This window comes from Lampetra planeri, chromosome 22 (genome assembly GCF_965212315.1).
Source record: "Lampetra planeri chromosome 22, kcLamPlan1.2.h2, whole genome shotgun sequence".
Lineage (NCBI taxonomy): Eukaryota > Metazoa > Chordata > Hyperoartia > Petromyzontiformes > Petromyzontidae > Lampetra > Lampetra planeri.
Genome location: NC_136128.1, coordinates 3,298,592 through 3,316,434, shown reverse-complemented (window position 1 = coordinate 3,316,434; position 17,843 = coordinate 3,298,592). Strand labels below are relative to the sequence as shown.

At 43.5% G+C, this 17,843-nt stretch overlaps 1 protein-coding gene and 1 non-coding gene across 2 annotated transcripts in view; both read right to left on the bottom strand.

Annotated features, from left to right (window-relative positions):
• Window positions 1–17,843, bottom strand: part of LOC144724936 (CUB and sushi domain-containing protein 1-like) — a 684,194-nt gene that overhangs the window by 397,127 nt on the left and 269,224 nt on the right. The window contains exon 6 of the mRNA XM_078604260.1: window positions 15,421–15,533. Coding sequence (XP_078460386.1) covers window positions 15,421–15,533 — 113 coding nt within the window. The remainder of the gene's footprint in view (window positions 1–15,420; window positions 15,534–17,843) is intronic.
• TRNAS-GCU (transfer RNA serine (anticodon GCU)) lies at window positions 17,467–17,548 on the bottom strand. Its single transcript has one exon. It is a non-coding gene; the product is annotated as a tRNA-Ser (tRNA).

Genomic DNA, 17,843 nt, shown 5'->3' with positions numbered 1-17,843 from the left:
AATTGTAATTTGCCTTGCTTTTTTCTTTACAATTTCAACACTCCCCGGGGGGTCTCATTAGGCCCTTCAAGAGGAGTCTTTTGAAACGAAAACTGCAGCTTACAATCGTTTACCGTCATGAAAACCCTACACTTCATTGCCAAGGACTTTCCAAAAGTATCATCCAGGGCGTGCATCTCTTGCTGCGCTGAAGATACTTTTTTATTTTGTCCAAAAGTATTATATTGAACAAACGATTCGGGTTACACACAGAGAGGTAATGGTTGGAGAATAACAGACACAGCTATAGACATAATGCGAATTACAATGATTATAATCGGTAATAATTATTGTACGTTGTTAATAATTTTTACCGACGTTTATATTTTGAACCTGTCTGTGTCTTTCAATAAACTCTACATCTCTGGTGTCTACTTCCTTAATTCGGATAAACCGCTAGGGGGAAGGAGGCTGAAGTTGCGTTTTAGTGAAAACATTGCATGGTGGGCACGACTTTGGCGCAGTATCACAAACATCGTTAGGCGATTTCGATTTGAAGCTTTCGTGACTGCAGAGATTCATCTTCTTGGTTCTTTCGGTAAAGTCACGTAGAATGGAAATAATAAAATAATACAAATAAAGCATAATAAAATAATTCTCCCGACGTTTCGGCGACAACGCAAGCAGCCGTCCTCAGGTGAAAAACAGGTCTGTCGATAAGACAGAGTCTGAATGACACGTCCTGGGCTTGAAGCGTCTATTTAAGCTGGGAGGGAGGAGGAAGAGCGCCTTGACAAAATTATTTGCATATCAAGAGGATTTTTTAGCATATTTATGTATATTACACTATGCATTATTCTACCCACCCTACTGCACACCACACTGCTGCATATTCACAATACAACTACGAAGTTTAACATATTTATGGGAAATGCAGATATGCGACTAGTACTACTTGTGAAATGCAGCAGTGTGGTGTGCAGTAGGGTGGGTAGAATAATACATAGTGTAATATTACATAAATATGCTAAAAATTCCTCTTGATATGCAAATTATTTTGTCAAGGCGCTCTTCCTCCTCCCTCCCAGCTTAAATAGACGCTCCAAGCCCAGGACGTGTCATTCAGACTCTGTCTTGTCGACAGACCTGGTCTTCACCTGAGGACGGCTGCTTGCGTTGTGGCCGAAACGTCGTGAGAATTATTTTATTATGTTTTATTTTTATCATTTTATTATTTCCATTCTACGTGACTTTACCGAAAGAACCAAGAAGATGGATCCTTAGGCGAGTCTCACAAGCTGCGGCTCCACGATCACAATAAACGTGACCCAAGCAGGCGCGGCTCGTCCACTAGGGGCGCTGGGGCGGAGCACCAACAAGCAGCTGGAGATGAGAAAATTCAATTTCGAATAAGAAAATACTTTTCCAGAAGAAAAAATTGGCTGTGTTTAATGATTCTTTCAACGTGCATTTTCCTTCGTTCATTGCGATCGGCTTCGCGTTTTAGACACGCCGTCTGAGACCAATTCAGGGCGGTGAAAAAGGCGCCCATGGCTGTAATGAGACGACGTCACAACGCGAGGTGGCACTGTGCCAATTGGCAGTGTCCAAAGGGGTTGCGTAGTGTGGACTTGAGAGTCATTGAGACAGCATTTGAGTGCGTTGTTTTGTTTCGTATTGTTTATAAGTGCCTACCGTGAGTAGATAAGACAGTTATATCACTTTCAATAGAATACCAATAGCATGAGGAGGTTTTTCTTCATGAGAACACCATATTTTCAGAGGTCACTCACAACAGCCCCACCTCGTGGAAATGTCACGTCCAGCCACTGGACCCAAGGCGTGCCGAGCTATTCCTGTTACGACCACCATGGCCTATTCTGTCCCATCGCTTTGGCTCCATAGGCATAGCCCCCCCTCCACTGTCCTCTCTTCCCCGCAACTAGGATTGTATGTTGTATGTACATTAAACTTATTTCCCACAGTACGTAGCCAACCATGCTAATCGCATGTGTGGGGGAGCAACAACAAAATAAACACCAGTTGTAAAGAAATTCGTTTTCAATCTAGATTGAAAAATGCTTAGCTCCAGTGGCTTCCTAATACCAGAAGGAAGACCGTTCCAGACGGCTGCAGAAGTGCATCTGAAAGCGTGCGATGCCGTGACCATCTTTGTTCGATGGCCAGCTAAAAGCCAATGAGAGGATGACCGAAGTTTACTTGATGATTTATGCTCCTTGACGAGATCAGCAAGGTATTGTGATTAACTTGTGGCGAGCACTGTGTGTGTAATGAACACGACCTCGTAATTTATTCGTTCGGCAACCCGAAACCAACGCCGCTTGGTGACCATTGGACGGACATGGTCGGATCTTGCAGCACCAGTCACGACACGCGCCAGAGAACGTTGTAGATGCTGCAGATTGGTAAGCTGTCGTGGAAACCGTTGTTGATTTTGTAAACGTTGCAGCTTAAGACTCTGCAGCTTGGTAAGCTTGACAAACTGCAGCTTCTGTTTCCACAACATTCTTTTTCGCGATACGTTGCATGCTCTGTTGCTCTGGAAACTGGGAGATCATTGATCGATGTTCGGACCCCGGGTTGGTATCCTACTGGACATCTGTGAAAAAGAGCTTCATAGCTCATCGGATTACGCCAGTATAACTAAATATTCTCATTCTGGTGGCATGAGTCGTGATCTATCACGTGACAGGGGCCCGTTGAAAGCTGCCATCTTCTACTGTGATATGATGCGATACCATATACATGTTCACCCTATGATAATCATTGCGAAATCAGTTTTCTATAACTTTGTAATCTGAATAGGGTTTACCCTTCCTGATAATGAACCATGTGTTCAGATGTTCAAACACCAAATAGATACCTTTTGCAAGGAATTAGGTCTGCATTAACCACACGTACTTGTGGCGAACATGCAAACAACACATGCTCTGACAACATGGCATTGTCTTTGAAAGTGATTGGCCTACACCAGAGGCAGTCTTCTCTATGGCCTAGTCTCACTAATGTCAGCCCAGAGAACGCCAAAAGACGAACATGTTCACCAAAAGTACGTGTGGTTAATGCAGACTTGATTGCAAAAGGTATATATTTGTTGTTTTAACATCTTAAAACCTGTTGTATTGCCAGGAAGGGTAAAATCTATTCTTATTTTTCATTCTTTGATATTGGAAAAAAGGTCCCATTATATGTCGTTGTCATTTTATTTAACAATTTTAATTCATAATTTATCTTGCATTCCTTTACCTACTGTGCGAATAAAATTGTTTCAACTTGCAGTTCAATCATTCCAAATTGATATCTATAAGACGTATGATACACATGCTGTCAGCTACACGATAAATAATTAAGCAAAAATTGCACTCATAGCCATCGTAGATTTTATTACTCCAGAGAACATTTTGCAAAGTACGAATTTAATGGTTAATCGGGATGGGTAATTGACGTGATTTATAACTTTAATCACTATTATTATGTTGTATTTTTATTATTTTATTATTTCCCTTCTACGTGATTTTACCGAAAGAACCAAGAAGATACTGTACTCTTGTTATGTCAGGAAATACTATATGAAAACAATTCAACGAGCAACAATTACCATGTAAGTTATATTTAGCAAAACGGATGATACAATTAATGTGGATTTTATATCTTACAATACATTGCCAAATTATTTTAAATGTTTGCAGTTTTCTGCTATGTTTATATATATATATACTTTTAAATCAAAACTGAAAACGCATTTCGTTAGAACTGCTTTTTGCGTTTCGATTGTTGTCCATCTCCCGCGCCTCCAATTAGCACGGTTGGCTACGTATGGTGAGAAAGAAGTTCGCCATACATAGACAGTTATCAATCGCCACATACATTGTGTACAACATCTGTCGAGCAATACTTTGTATTTGTAAAAGCAGACGTGGGTTGTAGACAATTCACTATATTCGAGAATACAGTTGATTTTACATACACAGCAAAACTATTGGATTGCTGCTGACTGTTCCAGCAGATAACGTGGGGGACAAAGAGGAGACGGTGGGGTGGGTGATAGATGTGGAACCGGTGGGACAAAGAGGAGACGGTGGGGTGGGTGATAGATGTGGAACCGGTGGGACTAAGAGGAGACGGTGGGGTGGGTGATAGATGTGGAACCGGTGGGACTAAGAGGAGACGGTGGGGTGGGTGATAGATGTGGAACCGGTGGGACTAAGAGGAGACGGTGGGGTGGGTGATAGATGTGGAACCGGTGGGACTAAGAGGAGACGGTGGGTGGGTGATAGATGTGGAACCGGTGGGACTAAGAGGAGACGGTGGGGTGGGTGATAGATGTGGAACCGGTGGGACTAAGAGGAGACGGTGGGGTGGGTGATAGATGTGGAACCGGTGGGACTAAGAGGAGACGGTGGGGTGGGTGATAGATGTGGAACCGGTGGGACTAAGAGGAGACGGTGGGGTGGGTGATAGATGTGGAACCGGTGGGACTAAGAGGAGACGGTGGGGCTATGTGAACCTGTACACAGACCCGGGCTGCCCCCCCCCAAACCCCCGAGTATCCATTCACAAAGCACAACACCTGACGTTGGGCCTACGCGACAGACGCCTGCGACCGTGTCCAGGTGTGGCCAGCATGGAAGTGAGGAGCTCCCTTTCACAGAGCGAGCCACACGGCGACCCAGCACAGGCGGACCGCACCCTGTATCATCATGTTACTGACCCTGACTGCGTGATGGGTTGCGTGTACGGTGTCCCCATTCAGCACGCGACCTCACAACCTTCCCACTGGCGAGTCGAGTGGCTCTGCCACAGCTACACACGTGACACGATCTCGGAGGGTGCCTCTTGAGGAAGGCATCAAAAGCCATCGTGACAGCTGGCGGTGAGAATTACATGCTCCCTTCGGTTAAGTAGGGGCAATCTGTTCACTGATCATCACAGCCAAAACTTCATGCTGCAACCTTAGAAAAGTTATGATTGTCACGAACATTGTGCAACGGTGGGCGAGCAGTTTCTGCCAATAGGAAAACAACCACATACTTTTTCAACGTGGATATATTTTCAGCTCAAGGGTACTGAATGGACGAACGGCCAAGCGGGATATTAAATAAATGGCACAAGGTCGCTGTCAGGTGGAATGACAAATGTCAAAACATGAAGGGGACAACATAACTTGTGAGATTAAACATGGCATACACCTGTGGCTGGATGGCTCAGGAAGACACAATGGCCATGTCAGCCTCTTGTTATTAAGTTAGGTTATAAACTGCAATCAGTTGATATACTCAGCCCAATTAGGATTAACTGTAGGAAAGAAAAAGAAACGATCAGCTTTGAGGATTGATATTTATAAATGTCACACACGGTATGAAAAGTTGTTACCCACTCTTTGCAGGACATGAAATATGCAAGGTGACTTTAGAAGTAGTCATTTGATATCGTATTCTGAAGTTGTTCAGAATCAACATCAAAATTTGTATTTATACAGGAAGAATCCGATGAGCTGTAAAGCTCTTTTTCACAGATGCCCAGAAACGTATTTGCATCTAGTCATGACTACATTTGTAGATAAAGCTACATTATAACAGTAATTATTATGACGATAACAATGATGAAAAAGACAATGATGGTAGTGGTTGTAATACCGATCTTAACTATGATGAAGATCAGGGGGTTGGTGATGATGATAATGATGTAGGGATTATGATTGTGGTGTGCATGACAACGATGATGTTGGTGATGATGTTGGTGATAACAATGGCATTGATGTTTGCATATTGTGAATTACATGCAATACATTTATTATAGTAATAACAACTTTCCTCATGTCATTCAAAAAGCAGGCATCTGAAGAGTGCACGACTCATAAGTAGAAGTTTATGAGTTACCATCACGGTTGGGGGGAAATTAACTCAGCCCAGTATCCATCAGAGGTGGGACAAAGTCATTGTTATGCAAGTCCAAGTCGAGTCGCAAGTCATCAAATTCATGACTCGAGTCTGACTCGAGTCCAAGTCACATGACTCGAGTCCACATCTCAGAGGTGGGACAAAGTCATTGTTATGCAAGTCCAAGTCGAGTCGCAAGTCATCAAATTCATGACTCGAGTCTGACTCGAGTCCAAGTCACATGACTCGAGTCCACATCTCATAGGTGGGACAAAGTCATTGTTATGCAAGTCCAAGTCGAGTCGCAAGTCATCAAATTCATGACTCGAGTCTGACTCGAGTCCAAGTCACATGACTCGAGTCCACACCTCTGGTATCCATCGATTGCCAATCACAGCGAGAGCCACCATTAACAGTTTGTGCTGCAGAGTGACTCGTCCCTACCATAGGAATGTGGACATTCGACACCTGGGATTTAATTGAATTATAAACGAACAAGCTGTAAACTAGTAAAATGGAATTTATTTGTCAACATGAAAATCAAGAGGGAAGAGTGAAAATGCCTCTTCTTACGGGAGCATTCGGCCATTTTGATAAACAGGGGAGCAATGGAGTGCTTTTACATAACGGTTTGATTTTTTTGTGATAGGCAATGGCATTAAAAATGAAGCTAAAGTGGCAATTTCCTTCGTGTGATGGGAGCTAAAACGTTTCGATTGCTTAATGAGTGTGGTGCAGCCTGAGAAACCAGGTGACCAGTCATATGAGGGCATTGTGAAAACCTTGCAAGCACTTTTTTGCCCCAAGCCACTCGTTATTGTAGAGCGATTCAGATTTCATAAACGTAACCAAGAGGAGTGTGAATCTATTGGCCAATATGTGACAGTGTTAAAGAGACTGACTGAACATTGTGAGTTTAATATAATTGAATGACACTATCCGTGATTGGCTAATGTGTGGCCTAAGAAGTGAGGCAATACAGAAGCGCCTACTCTCTGAAGATAAACTCACCCTACAAAAAACAGTGGAGGTGGAAGTATCCATGGAGCTAGCTGAAAAATAAGCACAGCAGCTGTAGGCGGCATCAAGAGTGTACAGTGTAGCGGCAGCACAGGATAAAGAGCACAGAGAAGTGTTACCGATGTGGAAAACAAGGTCATTACCCATCTGAATGTTGGGCAAAGGAGCTAACATGTCGTCATTGTAAAAAAAGAGTACACATTGAGCGAGCTTGTAAAGCCATGAGAGAGAGACCAGTTAAGGAAACCCATAAGGAAAGGTCGGGAAAAGGGAAAAAATATCTGCATGCTGTACAGCAGGATCAGTCAAGTGATAGTGACAGAGACTCTGAAGATGAGTTACTAAGCAAGGTATTAACAGTAATAGCCAATGAGGTAACGCCATTGTTGGAAGGACAGCCGATCAAGATGGAAATCGATACAGGAGCTGGGGAAATTTGATTTAAGAAAATACTAAACCATCTTTCCTGACACATGCAAAATTCATGTTGAAGACGTATGCTGGAGAGACCGTTTTCATCACTGGAAAAGCAGAGGTCCTGGAAGAATTAAACGGACAAAAAGATAAACTTCCCATCTACGTGGTAAAAGGAGACTATCCAGTGCTGATGTGCTAGCCTTGGTTGGAAAATGTTCGTCTGGACTAGATGAAGGTGAACATATTGGCATAAGAAGGAACAGGGTTGCCAGCTTTGTTGCATAGGCATGCCGCTATCTTTAAAGATGAACTGGGAAGTATGAAGGGGATTGCAGTGAAACTACAGCTCAAGCCAGACTCTCACCCCAATTACAGGAAGGCGAGAAACATTCCCTATGCTCTCAAACCAAAGGTGGATGCCGACTTACAACGGCTAGTCAAGATAGGAGTCCTGGATCCAGTTCCACATTGCGAGTAGGCAACACCTGTAGTTCCAGTGATAAAGTGTGATGGCTCTGTTCGCCTGTGTGGAGTTTTCAAAGTTATTGACTTAAACCAAGCCTACCTGCAGATGCATGTAGGTGAGGAGTCACAGAAGTACATCATGATCACTACCCACAGAGGACTCTTCAGATACCACCGCTTGCCTTTTGGTATTACTTTGGCACCCGCCCTGTTCCAGAGGGCCATGGATCAGTTTTTGAGTGGTCTTCCTGCGGTACAGTGTTACCTTGATAACATCCATGTCACAGGAAAAGATGAGGAAAAGATGATGAGGAACATCTGCAGAACTTAGAAAAGACTCTAGAAAGACTTGAAGTGTACGGTCTGCATGTTCCCAAAGAGAAATGTGACTTTTTCAAGCCTGCTGTGGATTACTTAGGCCATGTGATCGATGCTGAAGGTCTCCACACAGCCCCATCGAAGGTAACAGCCATTGCAGAGGCTCCTGTTCCCCAGCATGTCAGCTAGCTGTAGTCTTTCCTGGGTCTCCTGAACTATTATGGCAAATTTATTCCACAGCTGGTGACACAGCTGAAGCCTTTGCATAGGCTTTTTAAAGAGGGCAAACCAATGGTCATGAACCAGTGAGTGTGACCTTGCTTTCAAGAAGGCAAAGGCAGCGTTGATCAATGAGAAAGTGTTGACTCACTTCGACCCATCCTTGCCAATTCAACGGACGTGCGATGCCTCTCCATATTGAGTTGGGGCTGTTTTGTCGCACATCACACCTTCTGGAAAAGAAGGGCCCATCGCGTTCGCGTCAAGGACGCTGAGCAAAGCGGAGGTGAAATACCCGCAGATGGAAAAAGAAGCATTGGGAATTAACTTCAGAATCTAAAAGTTGTATTCCTACCTGTTCGGACGGAGATTCACCTTGCTGACGGACAATCGTCCTCTGGTCTGTACTCTGGAAAACCAACTCTTGCAGCGAGCAGACTGCAGCGTTGGGCACTCCTCCTGAGTGCTCACAACTATGACATCAAGTTTCAAAGGTCTGAAGAACACACCAACACTGATGGCTTGTCACGACTTCCTCTGCCTAACTGCCCTAAAAGTAGCAAATGGAAGGTTTTCTACTTCGATATGGTAGAGAACACACCTGTGACCGCTCAACAAATAAAAAAGGAAACAAAATGAGGTCCAACACTGTCCAGAGTGTTCGACCAAGTGATGAGAAGTGACCTGCCACGTGTCCCTGACACGCCACCTGATCTACTCCCTTACCTTTCTCGGGGAAAAGAGTTGACGGTGACTGCGGGATGCCTACTGTAGGGTATGCGTGTCATCATACCACCTTGACATTGTGGCATTGTCCAGATGAAAGAGTTAGCGTGTATATATTTATGGTGGCCGGGGCTAGACCAGGTTATTGAAGCCACAGCCAGATCCTGCACTTCATGTCACATCAACAGAAAAACACCAAGCTTGGCCCCACTGCATCCTTGGGATTGGCCAGCGAGCCCGTGGCAGCGTGTTCACCTAAGTTTTGCAGGACCAGTAAAAGGAACGATGTTTCTGGTTGCCGTTGACACCCATTCAAAGTTGCCAGAGGTCTCAGTTATGTCCACCATAACATCGGAGACGACCTTCGAGATTCTGAGGGAGATGTTTGGACATCTAGGACTGTTTGAGCAGATAGTCATGGACAATGAGCCATCTTTTGCATCTAAATAAATGCAGAATTTTCTACAGAACAATGGAATCAAGCACATCCTCTCATGTCCTTATCATCCATCTACGAATGGACTTGCAGAGAGAATGGTTCAGACAATCAAACATGCTTTAAAAGCATCCACAAGGGAGGCACCACTGAAGCAGCGACTCGACACTTTCCTGCTCAAGTATCGCAACACTCCGCATGCGATAACTGGAACATCCCCTGCTTACCTACTCATGAAAAGACAGCTCCGGACTCGCCTTGATCTATTGAGACCAACACCCACCAAAACGTTGGTCCAAGACAAGCAGCAAGATCAAGTCAATGTACGAGCAAGGCAGTCTCAGGACAGACAGTTCTCTGTTCGAGATCCTGCCTATGCATGGAAGTACACCACTAAGCAAAAGTGGGTTCCTGCAACTGTTCTTCAAAAAACTGAACCTGTCTCATACAGAGTCAGCACCCAAGACAACCAGACCTAGAGGAGACATGTCGACCAGTTACTTCCTCGTGAACCTGCGGCTACAACCTCTGAAGTACATACGCCAGCATATACCTTCACAAGTGAGCTGAAACCCTACTGGAACATGTCAGCACCTACGCCAGCCCCTTCTACACCACTTCCAACGGAGACCACTCCTCCAAGTACACCTGAGGCTCAGCCTGAGTCTACATCTACACCTGAGCATGTTCCGGTGTTGCAGCGCAATCCACCCAAAGAAAGAAAACTTCCAGTACGTTATAGTTAGTGCTAACCCTGGAAGCGAGGGGCAGAATAATCCCTTTTGGTTTTAACAGAATTTTGAGGCTGTCTACCCTCTCTTCCAAGTTAGAGAAAGTTATTGTTTGTGTTAATGTGGACATTACCATTTAAGGAGGAAGATGTGTTATGTTTTGTTGTTTGGTCCCTAACGTTATGTCAAGCTTCACTAGGAGCCATAAAGGACCGCGGTCTCTGGGGTTTGGGGGGCACTTCCTGGAGTCGTTCAGTAAAGCACTCGTTCATGTTGAAGCTTCTCTGCCTCTGGTTTGATTAAGGCGTGAGTCCGGATTTGCTCTGGAGGGTCAACACGACCTTTAAAGCGCAGCATGAGCATCGTTCAAATGTACTTCTGATGTTCGAAGGGCCGACGCTTCTTCTCGAGTTCCTTTGTTAGAGTTTAGCTATGAATATATACAAGAGACGCACAACGTCTCTTGCTTTTGTATCAGGCAGCTAAAGGGTACCCAGCGTTCCGAAACGTCCCAGTTGCGAAGGAGCCCTTTTACTGTCGTTGGCAAATGGTCGAAGTTGACGTCGGACCAGCCAGCTCTAGACGAGTGTGGTGCAGCATCATTTCCCCGAGCGAAAAAAAAAGAACGGCTCAAACCGCTCAATTGTGGAACTCAGTGTGCGCACGCCTTGCATTTAAACATCTTGAGGGCAAAGCCGCTGTGGATAAGGTTTGATCCAGTCTGGCAATTAACGCTCAAGGTTGTATCCTCATCCATCATATGCCGTCTGGGGCGAAATTCTCCGGAGCCAGAATTACAACGTTGATGCCAATTTAATTCACACCAGATGTCATTGACACTTTAATCGACCACTCCTGAAACAAACAATTTATTTTCTTATTAAATGGAAAAGTAACATTTACGTTCGAACTTATTTACCTGAAAAGTTGGCTTATTTTGATGCTTTATTTAATGGCTGCTCTAGTTTTGTTAACTTTAGAGCTCCCTCAATTAAATGATTACTGCTCCTGTGAAAATGCAACAAAGTTGAGAGGAGCTTTGCACCGAAGGCCCCATTGTACATGATTATGTAATTTAGATTACATTCAACTAAAATTGTGAGTAAAGACCAATACTCTGTGCCAACGAACTGAAATGTAATGCAACAGGGAATGGACTGGATTATTTTTCAGCAAAATAAAAACAAAATCCTGGGATAACATAAATCTAATTAAATAACCCGAACAAAACAACATTGTGCACAAGCCGTTCCCACCACTGTGACGCCGGGCAGATGCGTAAATTGTGCCATGCTTCTTGGTTCTTTCGGTAAAGTCACGTAGAAGGGAAATAATAAAATAATAAAAATAAAACATAATAAAATAATTCTCATGACGTTTCAGCCACAACGCAAGCAGCCGTCCTCAGGTGAAGAACAGGTCTGTTGAGAAGACAGTCTGAATGAAACACCCCAGACTTGGAGCGTCTATTTAAGCTGGGTTGGAGGGGGGGAGAGCGCCTTGACAAAAGAATTTGCATATCAAGAGGAATGGTATAGTCTTGATGAGGGAATAATTTTGGGATGGATGGTGGTGGGAATCTGGTTTTAGGTAAGCATCCGTATGGGTGGCTTTCCTGTAGACAGAGTGGCTCATTGAACCATCAGGTCTCCTCTTAATTAGGACATCCAAAAAGGTTAGCTTGCCATCTTTTTCGACTTCCATGGTGAATCTGATGATACACCCAGCCATCAGATTCACCATGGAAGTCGAAGAAGATGGCAAGCTTATTGAAGAGTATATTTAGTATACTGATGATACTATGTAGTTTATACTTTAGTTGTTTACGTGTTGGTTTAGTTACTGCAGCTACATACTATTAACATTCCTTCCCTTTATTAATGCTACCCCTATCTCCTCCCTTTGATGCTGCTAATCCTGCATAATGCACGGGCATAATATGACTTTAAACCCCCCGCCCACCTCCTATGCATTTCACAAGTAGTACTAATCGCATATCTGCATTTCCCATAAATATGCTAAATTCCTCTTGATATGCAAATCCTTTTGTCACGGCGCTCTCCCCAACTCCAACCCAGCTTAAATAGACGCTCCAAAGTCTGGAGTGTTTCATTCAGACTCTGTCTTCTCGACAGACCTGTTCTTCACCTGAGGATGGCTGCTTGCGTTGTGGCCGAAACGTCGTGAGAATTATTTAATTATGTTTTATTTGTATTATTTTATTATTTCCCTTCTACATGACTTTACCGAAAGAACAAAGAAGATAAATCCCTGCAGTCACGAAAGCTTTAAATCGAAATTGTGCCATGCTGCGTAATGATCAGATTGGTGATGGCTACGCCGCTGCCTGTAATCCAGCACTGTAGAGGCAGCGAGGGCTGGTGGATAACCCCACGGAACTTCCTTCCTGTGGGCTGTCGAGGTCACCGTTATTCACAGTTGAGATGAGCGTTGGCATTAGCCAAGCTAATGGGCCCCAAAGTGTGGGAGTGGGGAATCCACACGTGTGGTTTCCAGGGGCAGGCTTTGCAGCAGTCAACACTGGTGACTATACAGCGATAATGAGGCGAGTTAGGTTGACACTGGTCCACAGTTTTGTTTGTCTCTGCATCACTCCTGCCTGTCAATCAGTCAAATTTGCTAAAGTTAATTTCGACGTTGACCTAAGACACGATGACCACAATGCACCTCTGCAGGAATTACTGATGATTTTTTGCATTTTGCACAAAGGCTGTGTGCTTCTTACACGTTTATGTGTGCTGCCGAAATTCTATTTTACGTGATTTTAGTTAGCTTCAAACATTTTAAAGTTATCCGGCATAACATAGTAAAGATAGTAAAAATACTGTCACTTGACATGAAATGTCTGCGTGAAATTATTTTTTCACTCTTTTTAATTTAGTTGTGTGTGTGATAAAAATAGTATTGACCGTTTCTCATCCTTATTTTATACTGTTAGATTGTATTTGTGAAGTGCCTTGCAACAATTTATTGTGAAGCACGCTATATCCAATAAAGATGTATTGATTGGAAAATACTGTAATGATGACAAAAAACCATCGCAGCAGAATTAAAGCACAGGCCCAAAAACCATGAGTGTCATTACGTTTATAAACACACACTGATTTACAAAAATCTAATTTCAGGTGTATGAGTAAATATCTTCTAGCAATGCAAGGCAATAATTAAATGGTGTACCCCTCCTCCACGTTTCCTCTATTTCCTTACTTAAGTTATTCCTCCCTCATCTTCCCTTCCCCGTACAAAGAGTTCATGTACCCTGCTCGCCATCTCCACTTGGGTGGGGCAGTGTGCCCAATCCCCTCCCTCATCTAAACCCAGGAGATACAGAGTTTCAGGACGTGTTTCCCGCGGAGTTTCTGTACCCCCGTTCCATGCACCGCGGTTCGTGCTCTGTACCACGCACTGCTTTTTGAATACAATAAAAACGACATGTAAAATATACTGCACTTTTTTACATGAATGAAAGCACACCTGAAAAAAAATCTCCGTAAGATCACAGCATGCATGTATGTATGCTGAACTTCTTTGCAGCGTACGTAGTCAACTGTGCTAATCAAAAGATGACTCAGGGGGCGAACTCCTGAAGAAGGGGCGCTGAGGCAACACTGCCGACATCCTGGGATTCGAATGTCTGGCACCCGTCCATGAATAAACCAGCTTCTCAAGTGCAGCAATTTCCTTCACCAATACATGAACACATATTTTGTTTTACTTTGGCATTGGCTGTCTATAAGACATATATACACAAGATGTAAATGTACCCGTGCAGAGTGCACGTGTGCTTGTAGTTAGGAGACAAAGGCCATTATCGTGTGGCGGGTGTGAGGGTCCATATTTGCCAAACTCGAAAATTACTCGCAAATTATTCAATTAGCATCATACATATTGTAGCCCCGTCTGGCAGACTAATAATGCCCCTGGCCACTCTGGCAAATGAGACCATCTTAACCTCTTGAGCTCTCATCTAGTTAAACAAGATAATCTTGAAACTTGAACATCCGTATGCTAGAGCCATTGGCCGTTGGAGAGTTTTAAAAGATCCCGAAGCATGGGTTTAGGTCTCTGCCTTGATCACCGGTCCTGCGGTGCCACTCCAATGACACGCACAACCCACCCATCGTAACCTCCACATCTTCATTACATCGACAGTGTATTCCTTGCCCGTTATATACAACACTCACAAGCTGTCTTCTTGGTTCTTTTGGGAAAGTCACGTAGAATGGAAATAATAAAATAATAATAATAAAACATAATAAAATAATTCTCACGACGTTTCGGCCACAACGCAAGCAGCCGTCCTTCCCCCCTCCATCCCAGCTTAAATAGTCGCTTCAAGCCTGGGGTGTGTCATTCAGACTCTGTCTTCTCGACAGACCTGTTCTCCACCTGAGAACGGCTGCTTGCGTTGTGGCCGAAACGTCGTGAGAATTATTTTATTATGTTTTATTTTTATTATTTTATTATTTCCATTCTACGTGACTTTACCGAAAGAACCAAGAAGATGAATCCCTGCAGTCACGAAAGCTTTAAATCGAAACTCACAAGCTGCTTCACCCAATCTTAAATAATCACATTCTCAGTGATCGGTGTTGGTGTTTGGCGCAGACGCAGGTGTGTGTTCTTTCATATTATTAAGTAGCAAAACAGGAGGAACTGCAACACAGACTGTGGTTCATTGGACCATGCAGTTACGTGGTATGAACGCACAATCAGTTCCATAGAATTAACGCTCATGCAGCGACTGTATGTAAGTATGTTGAATTTCGTTTGCATTATACGCAGCCAACTGTGCTCATCGGTGGTACGGGGGATGCACAACAAACTAAACACAAAAAGAAGTTCTAAGGAAATGCGTTTTCAATCTAGATAAAAAAAAAATGTTTATCATCCGGCTAAGTGGCTCAGCGGGAGAGCGAGCGACTTGCAATCAGAATGTTACGAGTTCGAGTCCTGGGTCGGGGGTTGACTCAGACCATTGACCCCTCTGGGTGTCAATATGACGAATAACACTGCATGGTCAAGTCAACGGTGGTTGTCCTATGGATGGACTCGCCCCTGCCACATCAATGTGGAAGTCCCACCACAGTCTCAGCGGTGTAAACAGGAGATGAGCATTTCAAAAGCTCGTTCCCACATGAAATCACTTCGACTTCTTTTGACTTTGAGTGATGTTGCTCAGTCTTACCTAGGTATTGGAGACTGAATCCCTTGCGCCGGTGATTTCCATCAGACGTGAAGTGCAATCGCAGCCAGTTCTTATTGCTGATGAGTGGAGCAGGTAGATCCATGCCCGTTAACCTGTAAAGAAATACAATTGAATGACACTTGGAGTTAATGTAAGTTACGAGTTAACGTTTTAGAAATTCACTTCAAGAAATCAATGCATCAGCTCGACTGATCTTATATGGATACGAATTAATGGCGTCCATGTTGCCTTGATGATGGTGTGAGTTGTTTATAAAAGGTGGACACGAAAACATGGAACAGGTGGGCCACTGCGAAAAGGATACCTCAGCGTGATTGTGGTCATGAAACACCTTACTCTGCGCTCCTTTAACGGAAGAACAGCAAAACTCAGCGCATGGATGAACTCATAATTATTCTTTCACGATCAATACAATGAGTTGGTGTAACTAAACTAAACTCTCCTGAAGCCCTCTTGTGGCGAGCAGACCTCAACATCGGTATTCATTCATCTTCTGAACATATATACGCAATTAGTCATGGTGAATTGGTTATAAATCACACGGAGGTGATTTACGTTAAAGCAATGGTAAGAAGTAAACAAAATATCACTACATTTTTCATTTCTCAATCTCACCACATTCCTAATTTCTCAGTGTCACCACATTGTTCTTTGTGCCTTCAGCAGAATCAGTGCAGGAAAAAAAACTGCCTGGCATAATTACAATCACATCACGCTGGCAGGATGATGTCGCTCGGCTGGCCTGGAAATGCCTGGGAATTCCCCAGGAAAACCTATAGTCTGTGTATAGTAGTGTATAGTGTAGCAGTGCAGTAGTGCATAGTAATGTATAGCAGTGTCTAGTCGTGTATAGTATAGATTAGTAATCAGTTCATTAACATGTGTTTCCTCTGTAAGGGATTGTAGTTGTAAGATGTTTAACTTAATAATACGCTTCCAGGCCACACTAATCTATCATATAATTACAATAACCGCACTCCCCCCTACGCCTCTGATCTCTGCACCTGATGGGTTCAGTGATGACGTCATCTTGCTCTATTTAAGACCGGAAGCTGGTGGATTGCTTCACTATTCTGGCAAATCGCCCAATGATGCTGGTTTTAATTACCAGCTAAACGTCGTATTCAAATTGTAAATGTTGTGGATATACTCTCCAACACACCGGTGGGCTGAAGTAGTAACTAATTGGCGCGTTGTTTACGTGACAAACCTTACTGGCTGTGTGATCTAACCCAAAACCTTTATTATGAATAATATTGGTCGTCAAAGTCTACGTGTTAAACTTGCGATGCAAAATATAAATGTTCAGCATGAGAATAACGAGTGTCACAATGTCCACGGGATGAAACAGTGTCTACTTGTGTCCATTCTTTATTGAGCAGATGGCAGCATTGGCGGTTGTGATACAACAGTGGAAACTTTCTTTCTTTCCCGCACCTCCGATTCGCATGGTTGGCTACGTACGGTGCGAAAGAAGCTCAACATACATATTGCCCATAGACTAACAATACCCATAGACTCAACACTGCACCCACAATTAGCACGGTTGGCTACGTGTGGTGCGAAAGAATATCAACATACACATACATTCATTGGCTGTATCGAATGGAGGAGGGTGTACGACAACACAATTGACGTAAGTAAACCTGACACAAAACTCAATTTTGAATCGGTCAAAAATTAACCTGTAAAAACAAAGTTTTTCACTATAAATCCTTTATATGCGTGGCGGCTAGAGTCCTCTCGTCCTCTGGCTTGAGATGGCTGCCACCTATGGGTCAGATGATTGCCTGCCACCATTAAGCAATTGGTAATTACATATATTTTTTTTTCCTAAAAAGTGTAAAATTTTGGGGAAAAAATTTCACGAAAATTAATTGTCACGCACAACGAGTCTGTGTGCAAAATGTCAGCTCGATTGGATCACGGGAAGTGGGTAAAAAAAACGACCGAAAGATGTGCACGGTCGTAAGCGTACAAGCAAGCAAGCAAGTGAACTTAATATAAAGGATTAAAAAAAAATCGCGACGAAGGTGGGATTCGAATCCACGCGTGCAGAGCACAATGGATTAGCAGTCCATCGCCTTAACCACTCGGCCACCTCGTCTCACGCACTCACACACGCAAGCACATACAACCAGAACCAGGATGAAGACTTGCACGCACATACATACAAACAGACCCCCCCACACACACACACAGTAATACCATTATTTTTTCCTAAAAAGTGTAACATTTTGGAAAAAAATTTTCACGAAAATAAATTGTCACGCACAACGAGTCTGTGTGGAAAATGTCAGCTCGATTGGATCACGGGAAGTGGGTTAAAAAACGACCGAAAGATTTGCACGGTCGTAAGCGCGCAAGCAAGCAAGCAAGTGAACTTAATATAAAGGATTTAA